Source organism: Rousettus aegyptiacus, unplaced genomic scaffold (assembly GCF_014176215.1).
Source record: "Rousettus aegyptiacus isolate mRouAeg1 unplaced genomic scaffold, mRouAeg1.p scaffold_m13_p_2, whole genome shotgun sequence".
Lineage (NCBI taxonomy): Eukaryota > Metazoa > Chordata > Mammalia > Chiroptera > Pteropodidae > Rousettus > Rousettus aegyptiacus.
This window is the reverse complement of record NW_023416295.1, coordinates 75,310,324-75,336,322: the sequence shown is the minus strand read 5'-3', so window position 1 is coordinate 75,336,322 and position 25,999 is coordinate 75,310,324. Positions and strand designations below refer to the sequence as shown.

The following is a 25,999-nucleotide window of genomic DNA, read 5'->3' as shown; positions in this document are numbered from 1 at the left end:
TTGTTGAAGCTGAGAATATATTTGAGAAAGTAAAATTTTACAGAATTATAATTTTTTAAAAGCTACAAACATATGTCTGTCTTCTGGATCTCAGTAGAACTTGCAACATTTCCATAGAGGAAAGACTAGTCATCCATAAAATACGTTAAGATTTTATAATCATTACTTTAGGTTACAGTGTTAAACTCTTAAAAAGAACTTCTCTTTTGTAACTGTTTTGCATTAGCATAAAACAAAGATGTACCCTGCTATAATTAAGACTTTTTAGTAACTTGGTTGCATTTTGAAGTAGTCTCTTAAGTTGTAGCTCATTCAACCACAAAACATTTGAATATTCTCCATTATATTAAACTAAACCAGGTTTTATAGGAGTATAACATATGATACTGTGCTGTACTTTTTTCTTTGCCCCAGAATTTTTTTGTAAATGTAGAGGAGGCAAAGCAGAGGACATATAGGCTTTAAGTCTTACATACAAGGGCTCCAACTTATGTCTCAGTCATGTACTCACCCTTCAACCTTAGACAGTTGTTTAAGCCATTTGAACCTATTTTCTCAGTAATTTTTATAATAACAAACTTCCACCATTTACCATTTTAAGTGCTGTTTATTAATTCATCTTTGGAACAACACTATGACATAGATATACTATAATTTCCATTTACAAATGAGGAAACTAAGGAATATAAAAGTTAAGTAACTTGTACAAGTCATAAAGCAACTAAATTGGTAAAACTAAATATTTGAACCCAAGATGTCAGATTCCAGAGCCCACACTGTATTTCATATGGCCTTTTACACATAACAAGGGGTAGTTAATATTTTGTTATAAGAGTAGTAAATGAGATAACATAAATATCTTTTAATGGCACTAGTGAATAGTAACTTATTACTTTTCATAAAGTGTTATATTTAACTTTTTTATAAATATTGTATATTATCATTTTTGTTCCCTTGGATTTTTTTTTTAGACCTGATCAGAAATTTAATGAACATATTAAGGATGATAAAGGTGAAGACTTTCAGAAACGATATATCCTCAAGAGAGATAACTCTAGCTTTGACAAAGATGATAACCAGGTAACATAGCACAATTGGAAATTTTTAAACATGCAGGACTTACACCAGCAGGTCGTTTTCCCAAGAATTAATTGTGCTGTTTTATTTAGATGAGAATACGTTTGAAAGATGACAGAAGAAGCAAATCTATAGAAGAAAGAGAAGAAGAGTACCAGAGAGCTAGAGACCGTATATTTTCCCAAGATGTATGTATTATTAATTTTAGCTCTTCATGTTAGAATATACACTAATTCCATAAGAGGGACTTACTCCTCCCTTAATCTATTGATCACATTTTTTTATTTAAGAATATACACTAATTGCATAAGAGGGACTTACTCCTCCCTTAATCTATTGATCACATTTTTTAAACCACATTTGTTATATATTAAGTCACCTTTTAGAAATTTGAGATGTCTTGTTCATGTAATAATTTAATAGTGTATAAAATACTATATTGCAGCAGTTATATAAACTTTTTGAAAGTTGGAAGAGAGACTACAGAAGTATATTGGACTGAGTATATAGTTTTTATATTTTTTTCTTCCAGACTTCTCAAAGACTTGAGATTTTTAGAACATTGGTCACTATCTACAAAGTTATATGTACTCTAAATCCTACTTGTTAGCGGGCTTCTCTTGATAAATAACTTGTTTATTTTTAAAAAATAAAGCTAATTGATTTTTTAAATTAACCTTTGTTTTCCACTTATAAGTGATTATATGAAAGAGACCTTTTAAGTGGCTAATTATGCATATATTCGAGAATAGAATCAGTTTGTTTTTATCAATATTTGTTAAGCACCTGTTTTGTATAGTACTAGATTATTATTCAAGGATATATGAACATATGTTTGTGTTAATACTGTCAGAGATAGAAATTTCCTCTGTTAAAAAAAGTAAATAACATTAAAATCTAGACTATCAGTTAAGAATCTAAAATATTCATTCAACATGTCTTTGAGCCCCTATTATAGGTGTTATGCTGGGCACTGGAGAACTTTTCCATGGACAGTTATAATAATTTATCCCCCAAACAATGTTTATATGGTAGATTTTGTCATTGTTTTTATTTTACAGATAATGAATCTAAGCTCCAGTAGGCTAAGTAAAATAGCCCAAGACCATACACTGCTAGAAAACGACAGAGTAGGGATTTCAACCCAAGTTTTCTGAGCTCAGTGCCTAACTAGATGTATTTCTCTCTCTCGTTTATAAGGTAAATGAGGTCTCTATCCTTGATGAGTAGCCAGATGACGATATGACATGTGAGTTGTGTAGAGACCTGAAGGCAAAATAGGGACACAGCAGAGAAGCACCACAGATCTCATTCCAGAATTGTAGAATGAGACAATAGCTTCTCTTAGCTTCCAAGAGAAGACTTAAAGGAGTGAAGTGTTCCAAGTAGAGAGTCAGTATTTGCAGAGGCCCAGAGATAAAGGGGAACTTGACACACGAGTAATTGAAAGATTCATAGTAGCTAGATTAGTGCCTACATGACATAAGAAATAAGGAAAGTTTAACTCCAAAAGCCAATTAAGGTAGGTTGACTTTTAGCTAAAGCAGGTCTCAGCAAACTTTTTCTGAAAAGGGCCAAATGATAATTATTTTAGACTTCAACCAATACAGTCTTTTTTACAACACCTCAGGGCTGCCTTTTACACGTGAAAGCAGCCACAGATAATAAATAAATGAATGAGCATGACTGTGTTCCAGTAAAACTTTACTTGCAAAACCAGGTGGCTGGCCATAGTTTGGTGACCCTGGTGACTGGAAAACTAGTTAGAAGACTGTTGTCATAACAAAAGCAAAATTGATGATTGCCTGAGCATTAGAGGAGTTGGCATAAGCTGTGTTGAGGCGTAGCTGCTAGTTCACTGCTACATTCACAGCCAAAGCACAGATGATTAAAATATTTATTGAATGAATGAGATGGAATCTATAAACTGGTATATATCTTGAATGTATAATAATAAAAGTGGGTTCACTTGTTTGGAAGAGAATATTTTAATTTTAAATTAATTTGTACCACAAAAATGAATGGCTGCAAGACATATATCTGTTAAAAGTAAGCATAATATCTCTAAGCCAAAAAAAAAACCTCTATTATCATTTATTTCTGTACTTTTGTCACTACGTCAGATTTATTTTTTGGAGGGGTACTTATTAAATAATATTACACATGATTTTTGTTGTCATGATTGGTTAACAGATAGTATTATGTGTTTCACAAAAGCTTAACATTTTATATCTTTCTTTCAGTCCCTGTGTTCCCAAGAGAATTATATTATTGACAAAAGGTGAGGGGATTTTTAACATTTCTTTTCGTAACTGTCTGACTGATGCTAATAAAAATTAAAATGTTATTAAAATGCCAACAGAATCCAAGATGAGGATGCTAGTAGTACCCAGCAGAGGCGCCAAATATTTAGGTATTGGAAGCATGTTTCCATGCAGTATTGAAAACTTAAAGCATTTTTCTTTATTCTTTTCATTTTTATCTCTATTAGCTTTTCAAAGGTTTATTTCTAAATTACAGAGTTAATAAAGATGCTTCAGGGAGATCAACAAATAGCCATCAAAGCAGCACTGAGAATGAGCTGAAGTATTCTGAACCACGACCCTGGAGCAGCACAGATTCCGACAGCTCTCTCCGAAACTTCAAGCCGGCTGTAACCAAAGCCAGCAGCTTCAGTGGAATTTCAGTCCTGACAAGAGGTGATAGTTCTGGAAGCAGCAAAAGCATAGGCAGGCTTTCAAAAACAGGTATAAATATCCATCTAGAACTGTACAGTCAAAACATTAGTTTCCCTAACGTCTTAGTCTTTATTTATCACATGGCTTCTGTAATTACCCTAAAATATAAAATTCCTACCAGCAGAGCATGGAGCACCTCCAAAGTACTTAAGCGATAGTATGTTTATTGACATTACGATTCATTCTCTGTGCAAGAGAGATTTACGAACATCAATTAAAATCAGAATTCTTTAGTTTGACATAAACTTAATCAGGCTGTTAGTTCAATGAAGTGTCATCTCTTGTTTGAGTGCCCAGAGGTGGTCGGAAATTCTTCACTGCCTATTTATGGTTGGAAGGCATGGCTTCTCACCTAGGATTATTTAACAGTGATTGCATTTTCAGCTTATACTGTTAATTATAAATATATCTTTTGTGATAAAGTTCATTTGTCATTCAAAGTGCATAAAATTGCTGAGACTATTTGAGTAATTTAAAAACTAAAGAAAAATAGTATGTCGTAATTGTTATGAATGAGTGGAAATTGTAATAACATCCTCATTGTCCTAGCTTCTTTGCACTTATAGTATATAACATTTAGGCTTATAATATTTTCCCCTTTTCACTTTCACCAACTGGCTTCAATATTAAAGAAGCTCATATTTCTTTTAGGGTCTTTGTAGATCCTTATTTTTATCTCAAAGAAGCAGGAAAGTCAGCAGAAATGGCTCCCTCTGTTTAGCCTGTTTGGGATAGCCTAGACATTTGGTGTTGTACAGATAGCAATTGAAGGGAGAGATGTATATTTGAAGATGACAGTATTTTTTTAATCTTTAATTATACTCAGTGCTTTAAATGTTAAGGCTTATGAATTGTACTTGTCACTTTTTTAACTTACTTTGTGGATATTAAAAATGTCCTAGTGTATATAATAGAATATTACTAAAGACAGGAACATTTTATGAATATGATATGTCTATGTACCAAATATGCATTTATTTTTTAAATGGTCAATTAGTCATTAGAACAGAAAAAAGCTACTCATGTATCGTGAGAAAGTCATTTAGGCACACTGCCAAATTAGAACATTTAAGAATATATACTCTTCGTTATCTGTATTATCTTCAGAGATAAAAATAAATATTATTTAACTCAGGAAAAATGACTTTCATTATAATTCTTGTCAGTAGTCATTTTGGCACAACTTAGAAGTTATTCTTCAGAGGAAATCTGTATAGCATATCCTATTTGTTTATTTCATTAAAGATTAATTCTCCCAGAGTCAATGCTGTTTTTTTAAATGTAATTAACTATTTACATTATCAAAATTTTTCTTTCATTTTCTCATTATTCACCTTTAGCCATTATACTGAAAGTACATGACATTTTCAGACTATGTTAATAAAAAATGAAATCAGTCGTAGGCATGAGAGCAGTTAAAATTATCAAATTAGTTTATTAAGGGCAGCGAGAAATTTTAAGCTGTTGCTCATATAAGTACTTGGATATTTTTAATGCTATCTTTGTCCCTTAATATGATAAAAAATTGAAAGGTGACTACATTATAGGAAGATGCTATGATTATGAGCTGAAAATGAAATTCTGTAGTGAAATTTGACAGTTGTTTCTCTTGATAGAGAATTTATCATTTTTGTCATTTCCTACACTATTCTTAATCTTTCTGTGTTCTTATAGATAAGGGGTTTCAGATTTAAGAGGTTTGGGGCATTTGGCTGTTCTAAAGTCTTTTTCTTGGGGAAAAATTATAATCTGTATATTCCTAGGTATTAATCTAAAAGGTAAAATTTATATAACTTTGTCCTTTTGGGAACGTGGGTAATGTACTTTTTGTGACTGTCTGTGGCTGGTGTTATTATAAATGTGCTTAAGTTGCATGCTTTAGCTATGACTTCTCTGACAACTTATGTGATCAGTTCGCTGTATTAAACCTGTTCATTGTGGGGAGGGAAAGCAAAATTGTACAATAGATCAAAAATAGCTGATGCTTTTATGTGGTAACTGCATGGTATGCAATGTGAATTTTATTGTTATGTGTTTAAAACCTGCATTTTTATATGAGGTTTAAAAAATCCATATTTTTCATTACTCCTCCCCTAGGTTCTGAGTCTTCTGGTAGTGTAGGGTCATCTACGGGCTCTCTTTCTCACATCCAGCAGCCTCTTCCAGGTACAGCTCTCAGCCAGTCTTCTCATGGCGCACCTGTCGTCTATCCAACTGTCAGCACTCATAGTTCTCTTTCCTTTGATGGTGGCCTAAATGGGCAAGCCGCATCTCCTAGTACTAGCTTCTTTTTGCTTCCCTTGGAAGCGGCAGGCATACCACCTGGCAGTATTCTGATCAACCCACAAACAGGTTGGTATCCCAAAAAAGGTGTTTATTTTAGTTGAGATATCAGGAGTTGTTTGAAAATTAAAGAATATGTATTCAATGTTTTATCTGTATACGTGTTATCAGCTCTTTATTTTTCATGCATAACTAGTATTTTCTCGAACTTTAATGAAACACTCATGCTAGCAAGTGTTAAAAGAAATCAGAAAGTATTTTTCTCCTTGCAACTTCATCTTTTATGCCAAATAATGGGCCAACTACATAAAGACAATTTTTTTCCCAGAAATTAGACAACCACCTTTGAAAGAGTTTTATTTGATAAAAACTTTATTCTAGGGAATATAGTATTTATTTCATAAAGAAGGAAAACGTTAACAGCTCTGGAAAAAACCTATAAATAATTGTCCTTCTAAATATGGAAATTATTTTCTACAGAGGAAAAGCTAAAGGACATCTTATTAATAAAAGAAAATAGTCATTTTGAATTAATATTGACAAATGTTCTTTGCAATTAGATAATTTGCTTATATTGAGCATTTACTATGTGTTATATACTGTAGTAGGTGCTTTAAATACATTATAATCTTCATAACAACACTGTTAGTTAGGCTAAATCCCCATTTATAGTTAAGGAAGCAGTCCTGGAGAGATGAAATCATAATACATTATGTACATTGGCAAAAATGACTTATATGGAGAAAATGTGATCTTTTAAACATCACAAGAAGCGTAGGTCACCATTCCAACTAACATAGCCCAATCGTTGGTAAGATAACGTAAACAACTTTAAATCATCTGATAACCTTCCTTAAAAATTTACTGACTTAGTCGATATAGTCAAATGACCCTCATAGTAGTTGGGCAAGGTGGATACAGGTGCAAGTGTTAGAGTCTCTGAATGTTCATTTTGTTTGTTGTAGAGAAAACCATGGCTTGGAACTCACTACCTTCAGATTTTATTTGCATCTCTTTTTTTGAGATAAAGTATTCAAACATTTGTCTCTATTATAAGAATTGAATTAGCGTAAATAACTGACATCAGAAATTCAGTTTTTTCTTAACAGTTATCTTTATATCTTTTAGGTTTATTATTTTACTGAACTTACTGATTTCCTAGGCAGGATATAAGATGATTTAATATTTCCTATTATTTTTCATTCAAAACACATTAATATGTTGTTGATAACATGAAAGACTTAATTGAGTAGAGAATGATAGAGTGAGAAGCTAATCAACCTGAAATTGAATTGTATTCTTAATTTTAAATGAGTTTAAAAGTGACCTCTTTGCTTTTTGAATCTATTTATATGTGCATTGAAAAAAAATCTAGAAGAAGGTGACCAAATTGTTAACTATAAGATTATGGGGGATTTATTTTCTTTTGATCTCTGTTGGTTATTTTACCACAATAAAACTATTATTTTTTATTATAATAAAAAGTTGTCTAGAGTAAGTAAAATTTATTCTACTCAGTACTTAAAATATCCCCCCAATAATTAGTGATCAATAAAAAAAAAAAAAAGCCTCAAAATAAATATTAAAGTTTTCTCTAACCTGTGAATAAACCTCACTGGAATTAAAAAGATACTTTAGAAAATGATTTAGCATTTGAAAATCATTTACAGCTTTTAACAAGTTAGAAGCTATAAAATAAGGACACTGCCGTCAAGCCCACATTGAAATTTGAAGCTGTTAACCATTTTAATTTTTATTCAGTTTTAATTTTATTAGTTAAATATATGCAGTGTGGCCTATAAATTAGCTATTTTTCACCATTTAATAGAGGCTAATTAATAATTTTCCAGTATCCCCAAGTCAAGCTTTTTTTTCTTAAAACAAATATTACAGTACTAAAGCACCATAATCCTGTTACTGAACTCTTGAGCAAGATGTATTTTAGAATTCAGAAGTTTTCAGAAAATACTATGTATTATAAAATAACTTTAGTAGATTTAGCACCGTCATAGTAAAACATTGCAGCAAAATTTCTGAATGTTCTTCAAATGGGAGAAATAAAAACAATACCCTTATATAAGGTCAGACTATGCTTCCCAAGCTAAGATCTTTTAACTTTCAGAAACTTGAGGCTTCAAAATTGTGAGTGAGGATTTAGACATGTATTGTAAATTATTAGTAGAATTACCTACATTCAAATTCTATTGTAAATGATTTTTTTTCTCCTTTTTTAATTTTTCAGGTCAGCCCTTCATAAACCCAGATGGGAGTCCGGTTGTGTATAACCCTCCTATGACTCAACAATCAGTTAGAACCCAAGTGCCTGGACCTCCACAGCCACCTCTGCCACCCCCACCACCTCAGCAAGCAGCTAATCACATTTTCTCACAGGTGCACATACCCACGATTATGTAATGCTAATAAGTTCACCTGCCTTTGTATATTTGGGACTAAATTCACTAATTATAATTGAGATAGCCCACGTAAGTATCTCTTAGAGCTTTAATATTCTTCACCAGTGATGTTTCATTCACTACTGGTAGGAAGAGAGGTTAACTTCAAGGACTTTTCAGCTAATAAATGCAGAATATTTTCGAAAAGGAGGGAATTTTGTATTTCACGAGCCTGTGTGGTATCTTATCCTATTTCAAAACAGCAAGAAATGCACAAGAGGAATAAAAACAAAACTAAGGTTGTTGGTTATCCCAGTGAGCAAAGTGAGGTTTTTTTTTTTGAAATTCAACAGATAAAGCAGTTTGAAGAAACTGAGTTGAGTTGCTCAACTCAACTACCCTGTGAGAGATAAGAGGCAAAAACATCCTGAGTTAAAATTCCCAAAAACACTTTTAACAATATCTTGAATTTGTTTAAATACTTAGAGTTTACACATGCATTTTCACATTCAGGCTTTTTCCTTGTAGATGTGCTATTTATCGTTGAAGAACATGATTATACCAGTGTGATCTTTTATTTCACTCTGTCTTTTGAAGGTTGTGTAACATAGTAAAGACAGTTTGTACAGTTAATTACACCTCTTTTTTCCTGTAAGACCATCTAAATAATACACTGGTGAAAACATGCAAAGTAAATTCTTGTGAAAGAAGTATGGTGATAAACTTGAACTGGAAAAATTTCATTTTTGAAATATTTGTTCAAGTTATTGGTGTTACAGGGGTAAAGAATACATGAGCAGGTTAATAAAGTTATCAAATGTTTTGAAAGTCATGAAAATAATTATTCCTCTGATAATTATGACTCCTAATACTGGGCAAGGCAGTTTATCTAAAGTAAGACTTCTAGGTTTTTGATGCATTTCTGAGACTATAAATTTGAATTCATGTATGTATAGGAAATTGCCTAAAACTATTTCCAAAGGCTTTCATATCCGCTTCCCAACCCCATTTGGTTACATACACTCAGGTACATGTTAGGCTACATAAAATTCCTTCCCTGTTCTCTGCCTTGGCTTCATTCAACTTGGTCCTGAAGTGTTTTTCTTTCATTTTGCTATCATGTGGTTGTTTTTGCAGCACTGTCTATTGCACTAGGAGCTTTATAGGACTGATTTCATTTCATTTCATTCAGTGAAAATAACTTTAGCCTGGCAGCTTCAAAAATTTTAAGGATTTATCTGTGGTTATATATTTCACATTATAAATCTCTTTGAAATAACTTTGATTTAGTTATGAGATAATCCTAAATGAAAGTGTATGAAGCTTAGTTTAGAAAAAAATGCCTTAATGGACTATAATTTGAAATCTTGGGATATGCATGAAACTCCACAACTGATTTTCCTGGCATTGCTTCAAGCGTTTCTAGTAATTCATCAGCAGCTACAAAAATAGAGAATTGACGAACAAATGATACTCAGTAACTATCTTTTGCACACTGAGATAATCCATCCATGAAATTTCAGACAACCAAACAAAATAATGCCGTGCTTTCCAAAGCGTGCAGAAGGGCTACATTTCTTAAAACCAGTCACTTTAAGTGGTTATGCAGCCAGTGGCAATTTATGTAGGAAAAGGAAGTGCTGAGGCTTTTTCTTTTCTAAGTGGTGTCAGAATTTCACTTTGATCAGCCAATCTTCTAGCCCGCATTTTTCTCATTATTACTTGACACCCTGTCAGAGACATTAATTCATACTCCTGGTACTCATAGTACTCTTTATGCCCCAGCAGACTAAAGCTTTTGTTTCATATGACACATAGTAGGTCAAGTTGTCTAGGAGAAAATTACATCTTAATTGTTTCTGACTTAATAACACATCGAATAGCCTATACTTGGAAGTTCTAAAACCTCAGTAATTGCGACATGTGCTGTCATCCATTAGGAAGCTTGCTGATTTCTAGTTGAGAGGTTAGTGAAGAACCAGTGGCTACTCTATAGATCTTTCAAATTTTACTTTTTAGTACTTTTGCTTTAGATTTTTTGTGTGTGGGATTCTAAACTAAGCCTTTTATAATTTTAGAAACTGTTGTGTTGATCTTGTGATATAAATGCAACTCATTGTCATATGTCTTAATTGTCATAAGAATTTTCCTTATTTAGCTTATTCTCTAGGCAATCTTAATCAGTTAGTTTATTTTGAAATTTTAAAGTATTCTCTCTGGAAATACTGTCCAGAAGAGATTCATGTATACATATATATCAAAAATAAGAGTTTTTATTAGATAAAATTACCTGGATTCCTCCAATGCTTGCTAACATGGTTCTGCACAGGCCACTTACCTTACCTTAGCCTGAATACCATTGATAAAATGGATTCTAATAGTCTTTAAGCCAATATGTATATTACCCCCTTTGTAATAAACTGTATAAATATAAGATTAGGAAACTAAATCATATGCCAGTGTCAACCTATGGACAGTCAGCTATATTTTATAAGATTTAGAAAAAATTAAAACATTTTTCATGTTCAGAACACCTATTTTTTTCAGTGCTCCCAGGAAAACATAAAACCTCTATTTTCCTGAAATGCAAGATTATTCCATTAATAAAAAAAAAAAATTCAAGTAACTAGTTTTGCAGCTCCTAATATATACTCTCTTAATAAAAAATTTTAGTTAGAAAAGAAAATGTGTTTATCTTTCATACATAAAAGAGATGGATTTGTTGGGGAGTCTGCGGGTGCATGCATGCGCACCTTTATGTAAGTATGTGTTCTTCTTTAGGCTCTTATTCTTTATGGTACCCACAGTACATTTTTCTTTAAAAACTGCTAAAAGTTAAGCAGTTGGGTACCAAAATTTAATATCTCATCATTCATTATCAAATAGAGCAGTTGGCAAAGATGCTATGTAAGTTATTGCTGTCTGATAATAAATGAAGTGTTTCTTTTATTATTTAGTGTTATATAACTAAATAGAACTGCCCCTTCATCAAACCAGGAAGTAAGGATGATTTAATTGGTTTTGATTTTGCCGACTTTAACCAGGGGTCTCGGTTAGAAAATAGGATTTGAAACATCTAAATTACTTGTTTCAGTGAATCTAATCTTTTTATGAAAAAAATTATTTCTAATTATGTATTAAATTTAAGCATAGGTATAGTCTCAAAAATTTTACTACGTAGAGATTCTTCATTTAGCTTTGTTTTTGTTGTTTCCTATGTGTTGTGTTTAAGATTACTTTATAAATGTAGTTTAAGCTATTGCCAAAAAAAGTGTAACTTTCCATTTTATGCAGTTCTTCTAACATTTTATTCTGACATTAACATTGTTTGCCAACCTGTTATTCCTTAGCCTGTTCGTCCTCTGCAGTCCTCTTCACAGCCTGTTCAGTACTCTACAGCCCCTTACCCATCCCCGCTCCTGCCAGTCTCACCCACCCAGCAATACTCCGTGGTACTATATCTCTATCTACCTCCTGCATTGTTTCTGTGGGTGGATGTGTGATAAAGACTTGTGAATGTGATTAATGTGATATGATCTTTTGTGATTTTTTTTAAGTCAAGGATATATACTGAAAAAGTATTTCTAACCTGTATTAGAAATCAATTCTCTTTCATAAAATATTCGTTATATTAGCTTATTACAGTGATTGTATAAATCCTAATCTTTTCTTTCCTTTGCATAATGAAATAATCTTCAGGTTGATTATTCTAGTCCTAACATGTTTTAACTGATTTTCTCATTGAGGTCAGTGCAGCTCTCTACAATCCTAGAGTGGCAGCTTTCATCTGGGTTTAAACTTTCTATTCTTTCCCCAGTGCCATAGGTCCAGTAGGCTTAGTACCAGTTATCAGGGTGAACTGAAGCTTACAACTACATAAGACTTCCTCCTAAGTATATTTTCAAGGAAGATCTCTAGCTACTTAATTTGTGACTGTAAAGTAATGATACTTCCTTTAATCTAAAGTATGTCCCAAGTTATACTTCTTCATAAGAGCTCAGCTGCACTACTACCATGTGTGCTCTGTGACCTTCTTTAGTCACTAAGCATATGAGACAGCAATATAAAGTTAAAGTACCTCCTGCATAGTGCCTAACATGAAATAGTTTCTTTCCCTTAACATGAGTCTCCCTAACGGCCTACATACTTTTCCCGGTGATGCTGTTATTTCTCAAACTACATAGCATCACATTTTGAAATTTCTTTCCCCATTAAATTACAAGCTATCTCTTAAAGTCACTCAACACTTTTTAGAAACGTTTTGTTTTATTGAGGGCACTTTTGTTTTGAGCTGAAGGCAACGTTATTTACCAGCTTTAGCTCTGAATGATTTTCACAACTCACTTCCAGTCTGAAAAAAAATGAAATTTTGTCAGCATTGAGAAGGTTGACAACATGAAAAAGAATAGAATAAAAGCCTCAAAAATGTTTTGAAAAATGGCAGATCACTAGAATAAGAAAATAGCTTTGGCCAAGATGACTCTAATGGTAGTGCATACTTATGCCATCTCTTTTGAAAATATTTGGCCATATTATTTTGTTAGGAGAATAGTACTAGAATATGTCAGAGCAGCCATTTGGGAGGAGTAAAACCATATATTTTCAATCATTAAATCAAGTTCCCCCTTTTTAGTCCCTTCTGTATAGCCTTAATTTACTTTGCAAAAACCAGCACACTGTTGAAATTGAAGACATGTCAAGTTAGATATGACAACTCAGTAAGTCCACAATTTTTTACGTAACTTTTTTCACTGTTTTCCTCTTAGCAAAATGTGGTATATATTGTTGCCAATCTGTGGCTCCTTGGCAGCAGGGGCATTCCATTTAACCCTATGAGTTTCATTTCAGTGATACTATCTAGACTAGTCAGAACTGGTCTGTATGCTTTTGTTAAGTCTGGGAAACATTTGTCAGATGACATCTAAATCATAGCCCAATATTGACTGGGCACCATTGCCTGCTCACCAAGTAGCAAAAGCATTAGGAAACTGTCATTTAGATTACATTTGTCTAACATCTGACTCAAAGAACAGACTGAAAAACACTAAGGAAGAATAGACTTCATGGCCAAATTATTTTTGAGAAATTAAAGAAAAGACCAGGGTGGGTGGATTTTAATTATTTAATTTCTGCTATATTTGTTAGATATGATAGGTGATACAAAGATGTATCTTGCCTTCTAGGAAGAGGGGCGATGATTTAAAGTGAAAAGTAATTAGTCCTGTGCCTTGCTAGTTACCTGGTATATGAAGTCCTTTTAGAAAATGTTAATCATACAAATAAATGTTCAGTTTCACATCCACATCCTAATGTGCCTTTAATCTTCATTTATATAAGTGTTTTTTAATTTATTATTGTGAGATATTGTGATACTGTATTCTTTTCTGCATGCTATACATTTCCATCACATGTATTTTATAAATAATTTGTAATGACAACATTGTAATATTCCTACCTTCCTGCCTTAGAGTTCTAATTTTTTGAAGCTGTTCTTTTATTAAATCATTTCTGTTGTAGATATGATTTCCATAGAATATACTACTGCAACTCATCTAAAAATATATGAAGTAATTTTCTTCATATTTGTTTCGTTTTAATTAACATAAGAGATAAGTTTGGTCATTGTTTGGAAGGCTTACTGATTTGACTTTTTCCTTTTTTAGCAGGACACCCTTGGATCTCAGTTTAGCCACATGAGTCTTGCCCGCCAGCCATCTGCAGATGGTTCTGACCCTCATGCTACCATGTTCCAGTCCACTGTTGTTCTTCAGTCCCCACAGCAGTCTGGTTATATCATGACAGCAGCTCCTCCACCACCACCGCCACCACCTCCTCCTCCTCCCCCGCCCCCTCCCCCTCCGCCTCCTCCTCCCCCTCCCCTGCCACCTGGGCAACCAGTCCCTACTGCTGGCTACTCTGCTTCTGGTCATCATGTCAGCCAGTCTGTGCTCCAGCAGCAGGGATATATTCAGCAGCCCTCACCACAGGTACATCACTTTTTCATCTTTTTTCCCCTATCAAAGCCTCTCATTTAAGATAAGTTAATGTTAGAGAGCTTATTTTTAATTTCACATGGGAAGAATTTGTGAGATTGTATAAATAAAGCTTGTCATCATTTTCTTTTGCAATTTTGAAGTTCATGCAAGATAACCACATGACAAGTAGACAAGTTGGATAGTTAAACTTATGTGATCTTTGAGTTTCCTTTTGATTCTGAGAGGTTGTTTTTTGTTTGTTTTAATTAACTTAAGAAAAACAATAAAGTAAATGCACTATAAAAATAAAATGATGCATTTTGAGAAGAAATAGATCATTTTGGAGAGAATTAACATTTTATCACTATTGAATTTTCCAGTGCAGGAACATGTTATCTCTCTCCATTTACTTAGATCTTCCTTAATTTTTCTAAACAGTGTTTTGTGGTTTTCATTATACAAGTATTACACGTATTATACATAACCAAAGTATTTACTGTTTTTAAGTATTCTAATGGAGATTATTTTTAAACTTCATTTTCTATTTGTTAATTGCTGACATATAGAAACAAAGTTGATTTTTATTATGTATCTTGTATTCTGTGGACTTTCTAAAAATTCAGTTATTCTAGTACTTTTTTAATAGACTACTTAGGATTGCCTAAATAGACCATTTTGGTATACATTATTCTTTCCATTCTATATGTATTCTATTTGTTTTTATTGCCTTATTGCATAGCTAAGGGCTCCAGTGTTAAATATATTCAACACAACAAGGGGAAGTAAAATACCTAGAATCCATTTTTTTTCCAGTTACAGTTTACATTTAATATTACATTAGTTTCGAGTGTACAGCATAGTGGTTAGACATTTATATTACTTACGAAGTGATTCCCCAGTAAGCCTAGTACCCACCTAGCACCATACACCATACTTAGTAGATATAGAACTATTGCAATTTCTTATTCTTTTTAGATCAAAGTCGGTAGTTTGTATCAGTTTCATCTATCCTGTTATTACAATATTATTAGCTATATTCCCTATGCTGTACTTTACGTCCCTATGACTGTTTTGTAACCTCTAGTCTGTACTTTTTAATCCCTTCACCTTTTTTGCCCAACTCTCCCAACCTCCCTTTCATCTGGCAACTATCAGTTTGTTTTCTGTATCTATGAGTTTGTTTCTGTTTTGTTTTGTTTTTTAGATTCCACATATAAGTGAAATAATTTATGATATTTGTCTTTCTCTGACTTATTTCACTTAGCATAATACCCTCTAGGTCCACCTACATTGTTGCAAATGGTAAGATTTCACTGTTTTTATGGCTGAGTAATATTTCATTGTATAAATGTACCATTCTCTTTATCTAATTGTCTATTGATAGGCACTTAGGTTGCTTCCGTATCTTGGCTGTTATAATTATGATTCAGTGAAGATAGAAATACATATATCTTTTTGAATTAGTGTTTTGTATTTCTTCGAATACTCAGAAATGAGATTGCTGGGTCATAAGGTATACTTCTATTCTTTATTTTTTGAGGAACCTCCATACTGTTTCCATAGTACTGTACCAATTTATAATCCCACCAACAGTGCACGATGGTTCCCTTTTCTCCACATCCTCACCAACACTTGTTCATTGATTTATTAATAATAGCCATTCTAACAAGTTTGAGGTGATATTTCATTGTGGTTTTAATTTGTATGTCTCTGATAATTTGTGATGTTGAACATCTTTTCATATATCTGTTTACCATCTGTTCTCTGGAGAAATGTTTATTTAGGTCCTCTGCCCATTTTTTAATGGGATCATTTGTTTTGGGGGGTGGGGGAGTTAAGTTGTGAAATTGTATGAGTTCTTTATATAGTTTGGATATTAACCCCTTATCAGATGTATCACTGGCAAATATCTTATCCCATAGAATTCATGTATTAACTTAAAGATAAGTTTTTAAAAGTACATATTCTTCCCTTTTTTCCAATCTTAGGAGAAAGAATTCAGTCTTTAATCACTAACTGTAATATTATTATGTGTTGGTTTTTTAGTACATGCCCTCTAATAGGTTGAGGGAATTTTCTTCTATTCCTAGTTTACTGAGAGTATCATGAATATTAAATGGATATTAAATCTTGTGAAATGTTTTTTCTGCATCTGTTGAGGTGATTTTTCTCTCCTTTATTAACACAATGAATTATGTTGACTGACTTTTAAATGCTAAACCTTTCATTTCTGCAACATATCCCACTTAGTCATGATACAGTATTTTTTTATATATTGCTAGATTCAATTTGCTAATATTTTCTTAAGGATTTTTACATATATGTTCATGAAGGATATTGGTCTGTTGTTTGCTTGTAATGTCTTTTTCAGGTTGTAGTAACAGGGTGGCACTGGCCTCAAAACGAGTTGAACATTGTTCCTTTATTTTCTAAAAGAATTTGTGTAGGATTGCTGTTATTGCTTCTTAAATGTTTGCTAGACTTCACTAATGAATCCATTTGGACTCGGGATTTTTTTCAGGGAAGATTTTAAAAATACAAATGCAGTTTTTTAGTAGATATAGAACTATTCCAATTTCTTATTCTTTTTGGATCAAAGTTGGTAGTTTCTATCAGTTTCAGCTATATTGTCAAATGTATTGGCATAAAGTTGCTCATAGTATCCTCTTATCATACATTCAGAATCTTTAGGGTTAATAGCAGTATCTCCTCTGTCGTCCCTGATATTAGTAATTTCAGTCTTCTCTCTTTTCCTTTACTAATTGAACTAGAGATTTATCAGTTCTATTGATCTTGAAAAAACAGCTGAAGGTTTTGTTAATTTTATTATTCACTTACTATTTAAACTATTTTATCATTTCCATCTACTTATTTTGGATATAACATTATCCTTTGTTTCTGGTTTTTAAGGTAGAAGCATAGATCATTGATTTCAGATTATTTATTTTTTCAGTATAAGTTTTTTAATGGTATAAATTTCTATCAAAGCACCATTTGTTTAAGTTCTAGCATATAGTCTCTTGGGGTATGATCCATGTGTGCTTAAAAAGAATTGGTATTCTATAATGATTGTGTTGTGTTTTTTGGTTTTGTTTTTTGTTTGTTTGTTTTTTATTAAAATAAAGTTCACACAACATAAAATTAAGCATTTTAAAGTGAATAATTCAGTGACATTTAGTACATTCACAATGTTTTGCAACCACCACCTCTCTGTAGTTCCAAAATACTTTCATTATCCCAGAAAAAAACTCAGTACCCATTAGACAGTTGCTGCCAATTCTCCCCACCCCACCTCCCTCAGCCCTTGGCAACCAGTCATCTGCATTCTATTTCTATTGATTTACCTATTCTGAATTCTTCATATTAACAAAATCATGCAATATGTTAGATTCCTCATCTGGCTTCTTTGACTTAATGTTATGTTTCAGAATTAATCCACATTGTAGCATGTTATTAGTACATTTCTTTTATAGCTGAATAATATGCCATTGTACGTATATACCACAATTTGTTCATCTTTTCAACCATTGATTTGGAATGTTTCCACCTTCTGCCTATTATGAGTAGTGCTGTCATGAACATATAGGCACATGTATTTAATTGAGATTCTGTTTTCATTTCTTTGGGTATAAACCCAGGAGTACAATTGCTGGATCATATGGTAATTATATGTTTAACTTTTTGAGGAACTACCAGCTGTTTTCCTGGTGCCTTTTTTTCCAGACAAATTGTTTGTCTTTTTGTTCAGTTTTAAGAGTTCTTTATGTACTTCTGATATTGAAACCTTATCAGATGTGTGATTTGCAGATATATTCATTCTGTAGATTGTCCTTTTACTTTCTTGATAATGTATTTAATGCACAGACGATTTTTTAGCTTTGATTAAGTCCACTAGATCCACTTTTTCATTTTGTTGCTCATGGTTTTGGTGTCATATATAAGAATCCAGTGCCAGATCCACAGTCATGAAGATTGATCCCTGTTTTCTTCTAAGAGTGTTATGATTTTAGCTCCTATATTTAGATCATTTAACAATTTTGAGTAATTTTTATATATGGTTTGAGGTAAGGGTTTAATTTCATTCTTTTGCATGTATATATCTATTTGTTCCAGCATCGTTTGTTGAAGACCCTATTTTTTTTCTCATTGAATAGTCTTAGTACCTGTGTTAAATATCAGTTAACCAGTCATGTAAAAGTTTATTTCTGGTCTCTAACTTTTACACAATTCTGTAGTTTTATCTTATAGCAGTACTACACTATTTTATTAACTGTGTCTTTTTACTGAGTTTTAAAATCAGGAAGTGTGAGTCCTCCAACTTTGTTATTTTCTTTTTTTTTTTTTTCAAAATTGTTTGCAACCCATATATTTAAAGTATGTCTTTTACATATGGTATGTAATTTGTTTTTGCTGTTTTATCCATTCTGGTTAGAGCATCTAGTTCTTTTATCTTTAATATGGCTGTTGACATGGTTAGATGTAGGTATGCCACATTGCTATTTGTTTTCCATTTGTCCCGCTTATTTTCCTGCCTTGTATTATCTGAAATCTTCCGTGTGTCATTTTATTTTTATTGTTTTATTGTTATAGCCCTTTGAATCTTGTTTGCGTAGTTTCTTTAGGGAGTATAATATATATCTTTAGCTCTTCACAACCTGTTTCATGTTCATATGAAACCACAAGTAAAATATACTAGTCATTTTAGCAGTATAATTCTATTTACTCTCCATCATTTGTACTGTATATATTACATGTATACATTATAACCAAAAATAGTATTATAATTTTTGCCTTAAACAATGTCTTTTGTTTATTTAAGAGAAAAAAATATTATTTATACACATACACACATACTGAGGAGTGTTAATAGTGGATAAGATCTGAAATCAGGAAACATTTGTTGATTGTTGATATCTCCAGGAAAAATTAAAGGATCATATATGTATTATGTCTAATATTTCAAAGGCAGAAGAATATTACAGTAAATTTAGGAGATTCTTGGCTTATAACTGATCTAGAAATTCTGTACTTGGCTGGTTTCCAGATAAATGGGCATTCTTAAGATCTCCATAGACCTCACTTCTTTTAGAAGTGACATAATCAGAAGAATAGGGCCTGAAAGAGCCCATGAACGTAGTAAACTTAATTCACCACATACTTCTACATCACAGGATTATTTATTCTTTACTCCAACCTGGATCAGATTAAAAGAAATTCAAACCTGGTATTAGTAGCTCTGGAAGGAACCACAAATCAAGCTAGTCTTATTGGCATTTTTTCCCCACCTTTATTAAGGTATAATTGACAAATGAAATTTGTATTGGCATTTTAATTTGTACTAGAAATAGAATAATTAAGGAATGGAACCAGTTCAACTGTGCATTAATGGTTATACTGACATATATACAGTGATAGCTGTTTATCAGTTGAATTGAACGAGCTAGCGGTACGTGTTTCAACCAAAATAGTCTCAAAACAATGTTAATTGAAAAATAAGTTTCATGAAGTTATAGTAGGGTACCATAAATGTAAATTTTTAAAATCTTCCATAATTTTATGTATGGATAACAGATATGTGTGTGTGTGTATAGTGTGTGTGCGCACGCATGATACTAGTTTTAAAACATTTATAGTAATGATATATATTCCAACTACAGGATAATGGGTTTTCTGTGGAATGTAGAGCAAAGCAATGTTGGAGTGAGCATTTAGTTATTTCAGTACTGTTTGGTTTTATAAGATAAAGGAAAATCTGAAACAAATATGGCCAAAAAAACCTACTAAATCTAATTGGTAGGCATATTGGTAGGTGTCTTTTGTTAAATGTACTGTATGTTTGAAATTTTTTAAACAATTTTCAGTTAAATTTAAAGCTAAGAAAATCAGTTTTCAGATGATTCGTGTTGGAAAGAATTATTACTCTTTACACTCTGATGTTCCTCACAGAAAAAAATTTTTATTACAAGAAATTTTATTTTTTTTCCTAAATATTTATCCTAGATGCCAGCCTGTTATTGTGCTCCAGGCCACTATCACCCCAGTCAGCCTCAGTATCGCCCAGTCCCTTCTGTCCATTACAGTTCACATCTAAACCAACCACTGCCACAGCCTGCACAGCAGACAGGTGAGTAGTATTTCTGAGATCATTAACTCTTAGCTGTGAGTATTTTTTTTTCATCCTGCTTTATTTCAGTATTGTATTAAGATACTGATATATGAAGATACTGCTACCCTTAGTCTATCAAGGGTCTCAGATATGTGCTTATAGATGAATATGCAAACCAGTGAAATTAAAAGAGTGGGCAAATCTTAGCACCTGCCAGAAAATACCACACTGTCAGGTTTATATGCTAAAGGGTTGGGAGCCATGATGAGAAGATAGTACCAAGCCAAGCTATTTGGTGAGTAGCTTCCTGGTGCTCACTGCCATTGTAGTTGAAGCCTTCTTTGCTGCGTGGTAGTCCACCCGTGGTTACAACAGGAGAGAGGCAAGGCAAGTTAAGATGTCTCCTGAACAGCTAACCAAAATCACCTAACTTTGATTGAGAACTTTAGCCTAGTGAAATTTTTTTTTTATATGTAAACCTCAGTAGGAATGCCTTTAAAAGGAATGTTCTTATGCATCTTTTTTGTGTTTTGTTTTTCAGTTTGTTACTTGTATAGTGAAAGGTATTTTTAAACCAAATGCAGTCTAATACTAGGCATGAAATATATTAAAACATGAAAGATTTTCCTTCTGCTCCTTTCAAATTTTCTTTTCTTTAAGCATTCAATGAAAACAGTTGATCACAGTTATAAAGCTGTCTTATTAATTTTACTGAACTCATTTCTCCCTGTTCTTCCTACCTAGATGTGTAGTTCTCCCCCAGATGTTTAATAAGGTATTTTTTCAGCCTTTCATAACTTTAGGTATTGAAATAGAAATTGTATTGGTTTCTTTGGAGGCTTTTTAGCTGCTTGTCACCATTGGAGGCTCTCAGACTATGTCAGTGGGACTTACCCAGGCCACATAACCCTTCACCTCTACTTAGGCAGTTTCTTGCTCTTTATATTATGTGGAACTCTTAAGGAGTGCTGCAATTTTAGGAGGAAGACATCTGCACTGAGTAGTCTAATGAGAATTATTCTTGCTTCTCCTCACTTGTGCAGTCTTCATTGATCATAGAGACTTTTCAGCTTCCTTTACAACGTATGATTCTTACTTATCATTCCTGCAAGGGACTTCCAGATCCTTAATCTGTTGCTCCTAGGAGGTGTCTTGGACTTAGTATTTAAGTTCTTCCTTTTGTGTGCTGCTGGCCCTGTATTGTATGTGTGACAGATGTTCTTCCAAAGGATGTTAAGTACAAACGTTGGTCATTTTAGCCAACTCAGAATTTGTCCTCTGTCTCCAATATGACTCTTTAATTTCAGGTTTTCCTGAAGTTTAATTATATAGTCCACTTATAATATAAACTAGTATAATACCATAATTTTGAAGGGCATCCAAAGTTGTTCTTTATACATAAAAACATTGGTTGTGACACTGCTCATTAGCTTGAATACATTGTTGTTTTATCCTTTAAGCAATTATTTTCTGAGTTTTTCTGGGCCTATTACTGATTTTTCATACTGTCTTTGTTTTAAATTTTTTCTTCCAAAATTATAGTATGGATTATAGCTAATGTCATGATAATAAAAAAATTTGCCTCATGTTCCCCATTCAGATACCTTGTGTGTGACTAATTTAGTTCATCAATACACTATTAATGGGCAAGCAAAGATCCTTTGTTCCATATATATGTGGGCTTATTAGTTTTGTTGTTTTTAATGGCTAAATTTTTGTCAAATTGCATACAAAATTAAAACTTTTAATCACAGGTTGGACCAATATGCTTGTACAAATGCATCTCTGTAAAAAATATTCCCACTTAATGGAAAACAGCTGAAAATGACAGTTCTAATTGACAGCCAAAATATCTGTGTGACAGCGTGTGTTTATCATCAGTCATATTTTAATTCAGGTTTTTTAATTTGCTAGTTATGGTGAGAAGGAAGGAAGCAGTAAGTTAGATTGTATCTGAATAGTGCAGGCACAGAAAGCAAACGTCTGAATAGTTTTTGACATTGTGTTTGACTCATAGAGTAAGTCATAAAATAACACTTTATAACTAGAGTTGGTCCTTCTAGTTATTTTATATAGTATCCTCTTACAGCTTAGGTTAGTTGAATTTCATTTTGTTTGAAAAATAAAAGGGGCATAATTTCTTATACTAATAAGTACAATAGAAATTTCCCTTTAAAGAAAAGTTTGGTAGTGCCAGTGCCAAGTATTGTGTTGGTAATTATATTGAACCACTTTATAGAATTTGTAGGGTTTGAAAATTTTTTAAAGTTACAATTTAAAAGACTTTTTTGTAGTTAGCTGATGATTATTTTTTTATGTCAAAGCTTACAGAAAAGTGTGCATTTATGTTTATATGTACCCTGATAGAAAAGTAAAATACACTGGGAGATGGACAAGGCAGTTTTTATTTCTGATTTTTTTCACAGATGAATAACAATATTTGACTCCGTAATTTATATTTTTATGTGTGTGTGTGTATACATGTATATATATCACATCATACTTTCTTGATTTTTCCTCTTTTTTTCTTATATTTCCCTACATTCCACTCTCTCAATCTGATTAAAAGTAGAAATTTTCACATTTTTTATTTTCATCTTGTCAAACAACATTTAGTCAAGCATATTATTTTCTTTTATTATGTAAAAAGGTGAAACAAATTATTCAACCAAATAATGAAAGCATTGATAGATTTGGAATAATTTTTCTTCACTAAAGCACAAAGAATTTTTAAATATTTGTATATGAATTTAAAGAAATTTTACCCTCAGCTAACAAATCCATCTAATCAAGTATTCTAAGATGAGGGAGGGTATGAACAATAAAATATAGGATTTTTTTTTTTTTTTTCCCCTTCTGGGAGCAATGAGGAAGTTGGAGAAATATCTCAAAGATAAAATTCTTTGGTCTTCCATCTATGCATATATCAGAGGACCACAATAGTTATTGGTTTTCTTTGACAATAAACCTTGAAGTCTATTGTGGGTACTGAATTGAAATCAGTGCTAACATTACTGGAAGGAATGAATATACAAATCTTTTATTTAAATATGAAACTAAAAACATTTCATTTAAAACAAGATTGAGTCAACCCCTATCCACAAAAGAAATTCTGGCTACGTAAGGCTTTTCAGATAATGTGTTGAATAACAAGAAAGAAAAAAATAGAAGTCAAATCCTGAGAGCCCTTATTTGTTTTTAACTGGTATTAAGTGTATCATTTAAAGCTGTGTTTCAATGTACTCACTTTCAAAGTAGGGAAGTTTTGCTGTATTGTCTGTCGAAGCCCCTGTGTACCCTAAAATTCCATGATTTTATGTGTCTATCTTAGGTGAGTCATTTCTAGTTCAGAAATGTAGAATATTGGAGAATTGGTTTACCATAGTTTAGTTACTATCAAGAACTGGAGTCATTTAAGCAACAATTTCAGAAGATCTGGTTACTTACCATTTGGAATAATAAGGATTTGTTACCTTAACCCTTTATCATAAAACTTACAGCTTGAATGCTATAAAGTATACTACGTATAAGGAGCTTGGTATACTATAAAGAAACCTTTCCTGCAGGTAGTAATCATAGCAAAGATTTTAGGCTTTCAAAGCCCTGGCTGTTTTCTGTGTAGCTGCTTTCATTCATTCTTATGACTCTTTTGAAAAGTTTGCACCTTCACCATGTATGTTTAATATTTTGCAATAATTGGCCTTGTTCTTGAGCTGTTGGATTCGGGGCCGTAGCACTGTCTGAGAGGTTTACATTTCTCACAGTGAACCGGTCTCTTTTTCAGCTGCTTCCTGGCTTCTTTTTACTCAGGTTTCCACTGCTTTTTTTTTTCTTTTTTTCTTTTTTAATGCTGTATTAAAGTATTAACATTTGCTTATATTTTCCATTGATTGTAATGGCTTTTAATCATGCATCATACTCAGCAATAGGGATTTGAATTTAAGTGACAACTTTGGCTTAATGTAAATTACCTTTTAAAAATTTATGAAAGCTCTTGCTTTAACTTCTTTTTCGAAACAGATTTAGATGGCAGATTGATTTTGGTTGGAGCTTTTCCTAAAATTTTGATGTCTTAAGTATGCCAAACTCATTAGCAAAAGTCAAATACATCTTTTTTTCCTATTGCTACATAACTTTTTATGAATGTTATTATGCATAAAAGCATGCCATCAAATAAGATACCTAAAAGTATTTGCAGCTACTTGGGCTATGCCCAAGGATATAATTCAGTTTTGGGTTTTTGTTGTTTTTTTTTTCCCCAAACTGTGATATATGCATGTAGGGAGCAAAATGACTCTGTAAAACTAGATATCATTTTAGTTTTGCAACTAGTTGATAAATTCAAAGAATATCAGTGTATTATATCTTCAGTCTTACCTTTTCAAATAAGTTAGAACCACGTGGTTCAAGACCGATTAAGCTTTATTACCAGTGGCCTATGGTAGGGTCCTGGTGAACTGCACTGTAGGAGGAACATTTTAGGATAAACAGTCTGTAAGATGCACAGAATATTAGCAACATTTGCAAAGTGCAAATTTAAAAGTAACTGGGACATAAAATAAAAGCGAGGAAGAAAGGCCATTATTGGATAAACAGGAGAAGGCTGATATTGATAAAGGATTTAGCTATGTTAAAAGGGGGGCCCTAGGCACAAAGTCTGTTACTTTACTGACAACTTTCGAGTAGAGTAATAGGAATTTTGTATTTATATTATTAGGTTGTTGGCCCTGGTTATCCTTGTTTTTTCATTGATTCCGTGAGCATTTCTTAGTATTGTGTGACCAGCACAGATTCAGACACTGTATAACACCTACAAATCCACCTATTTCCCTTTTCCCTTCTCCATTAACCTGCCGCCACTGAAATCTGGAGCCAAATGTGCCTGGTAAGTACCCATAGATTTCCTTGAGTTGTATAGACTCTTCCATAGGACTGTCATTTAAATAGCTGTGAGCTTTAACTTCTAGGTGGCTGTTTTTATTAGATTTGTTTTTTGTGTGTGTTTGTATTATGTTTATTTCAGGCATAGCAGTAGGAGAGCAGAGGGTGATAGAGGAGAAAGAGTAGTGAAGGTGTGCTGCCAACTATGTCTTCTTCCACATTCACCTAAGAGGCTATCGTTAATTGAACTTATCTGCTCACTAAAATAGACCCGGATTACAAACTTGAGATTTAAATGATATGGAAACAATTATTCTAAATTGTCTTGTAAATACCTAGTTAGCAATAAATTTCAAGTTAGCAAAATGGCATCAAAATAAAAACAAAAACCTGCCCTCGCTGTGCATCTGCTATATAAGTTGGTCTCGAAAAAATTTAATAATACCGTTAAATGAATCTTAGATTTATGACTATTCTAACTAAGCAGTTCTTCAGTTCTTTGTATTTTCTTTCTGATTATATCTACTCTGCATTAAGAATGCTTTC

General features: G+C 32.6%; 1 protein-coding gene across 28 annotated transcripts in view; it reads left to right on the top strand.

The window, feature by feature from the left end:
* Nucleotides 1-25,999, top strand: part of R3HDM1 (R3H domain containing 1) — a 161,077-nt gene that overhangs the window by 84,997 nt on the left and 50,081 nt on the right. For 6 of the 28 annotated variants that reach the window (XM_036237730.1, XM_036237723.1, XM_036237726.1 and 3 more), the window contains 10 exons: nucleotides 972-1,080; nucleotides 1,170-1,265; nucleotides 3,321-3,358; nucleotides 3,440-3,490; nucleotides 3,598-3,824; nucleotides 5,913-6,167; nucleotides 8,341-8,489; nucleotides 11,842-11,943; nucleotides 14,155-14,478; nucleotides 20,467-20,590. In XM_036237730.1, the coding sequence (XP_036093623.1) occupies nucleotides 972-1,080; nucleotides 1,170-1,265; nucleotides 3,321-3,358; nucleotides 3,440-3,490; nucleotides 3,598-3,824; nucleotides 5,913-6,167; nucleotides 8,341-8,489; nucleotides 11,842-11,943; nucleotides 14,155-14,478; nucleotides 20,467-20,590 (1,475 nt within the window). The remainder of the gene's footprint in view (nucleotides 1-971; nucleotides 1,081-1,169; nucleotides 1,266-3,320; nucleotides 3,359-3,439; nucleotides 3,491-3,597; nucleotides 3,825-5,912; nucleotides 6,168-8,340; nucleotides 8,490-11,841; nucleotides 11,944-14,154; nucleotides 14,479-20,466; nucleotides 20,591-25,999) is intronic. The other 22 variants (XM_036237739.1, XM_036237737.1, XM_036237731.1 and 19 more) reach the window with 9 other exon arrangements.